This window comes from Cyprinodon variegatus, unplaced genomic scaffold (genome assembly GCF_000732505.1).
Source record: "Cyprinodon variegatus isolate N-32 unplaced genomic scaffold, C_variegatus-1.0 Scaffold1413, whole genome shotgun sequence".
NCBI lineage: Eukaryota > Metazoa > Chordata > Actinopteri > Cyprinodontiformes > Cyprinodontidae > Cyprinodon > Cyprinodon variegatus.
The window spans coordinates 2,121-7,082 of record NW_015151866.1 but is presented as its reverse complement, the minus strand read 5'-3'; the positions used below and the strand labels follow the sequence as shown (position 1 = coordinate 7,082).

At 38.8% G+C, this 4,962-nt stretch overlaps 1 protein-coding gene across 1 annotated transcript in view; it reads right to left on the bottom strand.

Moving 5' to 3' along the window:
- Positions 1-4,962, bottom strand: part of LOC107103285 (leucine-rich repeat-containing protein 16C-like) — a gene marked incomplete at its 5' end in the record, with an annotated part of 70,876 nt that overhangs the window by 64,205 nt on the left and 1,709 nt on the right. Inside the window, 3 exons of the mRNA XM_015402928.1 lie at positions 2,021-2,123; positions 2,276-2,370; positions 3,628-3,716. Of these exons, the coding sequence (XP_015258414.1) occupies positions 2,021-2,123; positions 2,276-2,370; positions 3,628-3,716 (287 nt within the window). The remainder of the gene's footprint in view (positions 1-2,020; positions 2,124-2,275; positions 2,371-3,627; positions 3,717-4,962) is intronic.

Here is a 4,962-nt window from a genome sequence, read left to right as displayed (position 1 = left end):
CTCTGGAAATCTTCAATCTTAGGCAAAAATGGCCGCTCCCAGACTCAGTAATTGTGACGAAAATTATTGTTGTTATTTTTTTTTTACTGATTAACAGTAAATTCATTAAATAATCATTAAATTAGTTTTAGGTATAAATAGTGATCCATTGATTATTCTTTGCTGACCAGACTTTTTCTTTAACATCATCATCTTCCCAAATTAATAAGAGGAATCTCAGTTTAAACTTGAAGAAAGTGAAAACATTTCTCATTAAAAAGTGATTAAGCAAATGGTTCCCCTAGCTGAGCTATGGTGAGGAGATTATTGTGTTTTTGTCCAGTTGATCAACCTGGTATTTACAGAGAAATGTTGTCATTTGGATGTGATTTTATCCACATGTGGAGCAACGACTGAAACGGCATCGACATCATGAGAGGAATGAAGTGGCTAAAGGCAGCTGCTGAGGACTCTGACTGTCACATACAGGCCATGTGGAGATGATTGTCACACAACAACATCTTAAGAGTTCATCGCATTGCTTCTTGTCTGAATATTTTGTCATTTTATGTCTTGAACCTCAGAATGTTTCCTGTTTTTTTTTTTATTGGCTCTCTATCTTGTTCAAACTATTTTTAATATCAGACAAACTTTAGTAAAAACTGAGCTATCTAAACTTGCCTGAAATGAAAATATAACCGCTCCACTGATAGATAGTAAATTAACCACATTTTTAATTTTTATGTCACTAGTAGCTCGTTTTTCTGACAGTAGGCACACAGGAAAGGCGGTATGAGAGATAAATGCAGCAAAGGAGCACAGGTTGGATTCAAACCCGGGTCGGCCGCATCGAGGACTAAGGCCTCCATACATGGGTCGTTCGCACTAACCACTTCTCCACCTGTACACCCAAATTAGCCACATTTATTGGTGCGGTAGCACTAGCATCATCTGATATTACTGCTATTGCACCTGTAGAATGAAATATCACTTAAATAAAATATCTCTGGCATCATGAAGTAGATCATCATTTATAAAAAAAAAGATGAGAAACAAAATCATTGCCAGCTATCAGTCTGAGAAGATCTACAAACCAGTTCATTTGCCTGAGAATCACAAAGAGAGTTGTTAAGAAATGGAAAAAAGATGGAAGGTTTTCCAGCAAGCGTTTTTTTTTTTACTGAAATTACTCAAAGAGAGAATCAACAGCTCTTTCAGGAGGTAACAGAAGAACAACTAAAGGCTGAGGCTGAACAGACTGGGCAAATATGGCGTCCATGCAAACTCACTTCCAACCAAGACCCATCTCACATTTGACAAAAACATCTTCAGGATGGCAGAACCCCTTAATAAAGAAAGGTTTGGACATAAAGACATAAGAGCTCAGCCTGTTCTGTAAAGCATGTCTGTAGCTACTGTCGTTCTCAGAATGGCTCAATGAGCCAAAGGTCCGATCTCAGAGAGCTCCAGGAAACGTTTGCACCTAAATCTGGTTTAACTACTAATTGTTTATCTGTGGAGCTGACAGACAGGCAGACAGACGGACAGACGGAAAGATGGACAGACAGACAGACGAATAGACAGATGGACAGACGGACAGAAAGTCAGAAAGCCGGACAGGTGGACAGACAGACTGTAAAACAGACAGATGGACAGACTGGTGGACAGATGGACGAACAGGTGGACAGATGGACGGACGGACAGATGGAAAGACAGACAGACAGGCCGTTAGACAGACAGACGGACGGATTGACAGACAGGGTACCGTTGCGTCCTCAGTGACGAGGCTTCCCGGGTTACAAGACAGATCAAGATGAGTCAGAGACGTGGAAAACTGCTGGCAGGAGGACAACACCTGGCTGAGACAGCCAAGACCTATAAATCAAAGATGAAGAGTTGGATTATGGGAAAGTCTGTGTTTCAAAGATAGAAATCACATTATAGATCTCTAAAAAACTCTATAAATGTGATTACTGATTAATCTTGACCTGAGACACAAACATCAGTTCCCAGCTGCCTCTTTCTTAATCTAATGTATCACCAGGCTGCATTTGTACCTTTGGAGCTCATGGAGACCCGGCTCAGGGAGAGGACCTGCAGTCCCTCATTCAGGTGCTGGATCTCCTGACTGAGGGCGATGACACCTGATGGAAAATGTCAGATTCAGAACATCTACCAGATGCAGAGCTGAGGCAAATAAACACAGTAAAGCAGAAAATATCATCACTCTGTGTTTCACTACAACATCCATCCCATTCCAAGGCTTATGCGAGTAAATGAGATGCTAAGGGAGCACCTTTGTCTTCCACCGAGTTGCCCGACAGATTGATGGCTTGCAGAGCAGAAGGTGGGCCTTCATGGAGGGCAGTGGCCATTTTCACAGCAAAGTCCCTAAAGCAGAATAAAAAAGATATTTCCTGTGAGCTTTCAGGGACGGAGGGACATTGCTGAACAAGAACCATGATTCTGGAACATTAACTTCAACGTTTAGCACTGAAAGAGATTTGCTTTCCAGGTTCTTCACCTGAGCTAAAGTCCTGCATTCAATCCTTGAACTTTGAAAAAAGCTCTCTATTCTTCCTTCCAGTTCAACCTTTTTTATAACAACAGTTTCATACCGGATGAAGAGAATAAAGCTAAATATGGGTAATATTTATTTATTTTAGCAGTAATTAATCTCTGGTAATTCTGTTAGTGCAAGGGCGTAGGTTTGATTTCAGACACTATTGGTCTGATGTCATTGGTCCTATGCAAAAATATGCATTCTTGTTTTTTTATGCTTGATGTGAAAATCAGGGCCCATTTCGTTAAAAGAAAAAAGCAGCATTTCTTGCTATATTTATTTAAAAAAATATAAGCACTACACACACTAGATGAGGTTTGTCAATGTTTGAAGCATCATCAGCTCTACTGAATGTGGAATTAGGACTTTTTTTCACTTTGAAAAGGTTTGCATTTAAAATGATTAAGCCATAAGGTAAATACCTGCCTATTTAACCAAATATAGTCTAAATATGTCTTTTACATGTGGATTTATCTTATATTTTCTTTTGAAGATATAGAATTGTGCAGAGGTAAACAGAGGTAAAACCCACTCTTATCTTTTATAAGCTGTCTTAATATCATGAAACAAAGTAAAATAATACATTAAAGGAATGCCAAATGTATTTACATGAGCGTTTAATATATTATCTTCACTATAGATGTTGTACATTTGGGCTGTAGTTACTTTGTTTAACTCATTTCATGTATTTTATCTAGTACTGAAACAATTAATAATAAATAAATAATTTAGCAATCAATTAATCGTTATCTTGAGTATAGAGACTCTAAAACGTGCCTTTAGCTGACAGTGACCCACTTAGAGCAGGAATAATACCAAAATTGTAAAAAAAAAAAATAATTTTTGCATTTTAGATAAAGAATGTTTTGGTCTTTCAATATTCTCCATCCAGAACTCCTCTACTGCTGCAACAACGCTGTATTGTATATTATAAACATGCTATTCAGAGTGATTGTTGGTAGGGACAAGTAGGTTGGTCCAAAACTTTGTCCCTATGGTCCCGATGCAAACCTACGGCCATGTGTTAGTGATACAGATGACAGAGCCATGGCTCCTCTAACCATTTCCACCAGTAAAGAACTCACACTTTTAACCCACATTCCTCCAGGGAGAGTTCCTCCAGAGTCGAAGATTTGGAGAGCAGGAATGTCAGCTGCTGCTGGACGTCAACTGACTGGGAGGAAAGAAGCAGAAATGATCAAGTTCCATATAAGCACTTAGGAAATGTCCTTACATGCTGAACTCTTCAGAAAACCACATGGATGCACATAAACTCCTTCCAGAATGCAGGAACGTGACTTCATTAGCAGATTGTTTGTGGATTAGATAGAATGATCCCGGTGTTCTGTCAGATGAGCATACCCCGTCAGACAATACCTAATTATCCCAATAGTTTATCTCTTTAGTTTTTCCATTTAGTTTTGTACGAAAACTAAACTTTAAACTACCTCGGGCATGTATCCCTTTTTTCATGTACAAAATAACAATGTAATTACTTACTTTAAGATGATTCAAATTACAAACTATATTTTGGGACAATTATCCTCATTTAATTTGTATACTGTTATTCAGAAAAGCGACTTTTAAAAACAACCAGGCAGTAGAAGCTGTAAGGCCATTAAATAATCACGATTGCCACTCATGTTCCGAAACTTTATATGTGAATTAAATCCAGTTCAGCTCCCAAACTATAAATTGCAAATACAATTGTTTGTATTTGTGTGACAGAAAGGCATTGAGGAATATTTTTCAGGTGGAATCACTATTTTAAATGTCACCATGTCTGATTTATAGGTGATTAAACAAAGAAAAAATGAAAAATATTTTGCCTCACCAAAATGTTTTCAAAATAAACTCTGCAAAACACCATGAAAGCCCATTAGAAACTCTGGTTGAACCCTCAGACGTTATAGATCCACATCTTGACTAGAACTCAAGCTAATTTGGGCCACAAATGTTTTAGTGGGCGGTGTGCTAGGAGGAAATTTGCTTTTGGCACAATGCCAAAAGTGGGCAAATTATGCAAAAATGCATTTTTCCACTTATAAAAGGGAATCTATGATGAAAACCTAAGATTTAGCCGTTGGTTCATTGAAATTTACCAATAATATCACCAGACTGAATAAAAAATAAGAATAACACAGCAGCTTTTGTAACGCATGCTGGTTACATCACCTGAAACGGTCGCACAATGACCTCTGACCCCTCCTTGGAAAGGTCTGAACTTCTACCGCGTTTCTCAATATGCGTTCTTGAGCGTTCCCGTGTGCTCGTGTACTCGTGGCACGTCATCAGCCTCAGCCCGAGTACCGTTCCAATTCTCGAGAACGCCAGATGGAGAACGCATCAAATCCCCGGATGTTGTTCTCACCCCGCCCTCTTTATCGAGCATGCATCAGAGCAGACTTGTGCGTTCTTCA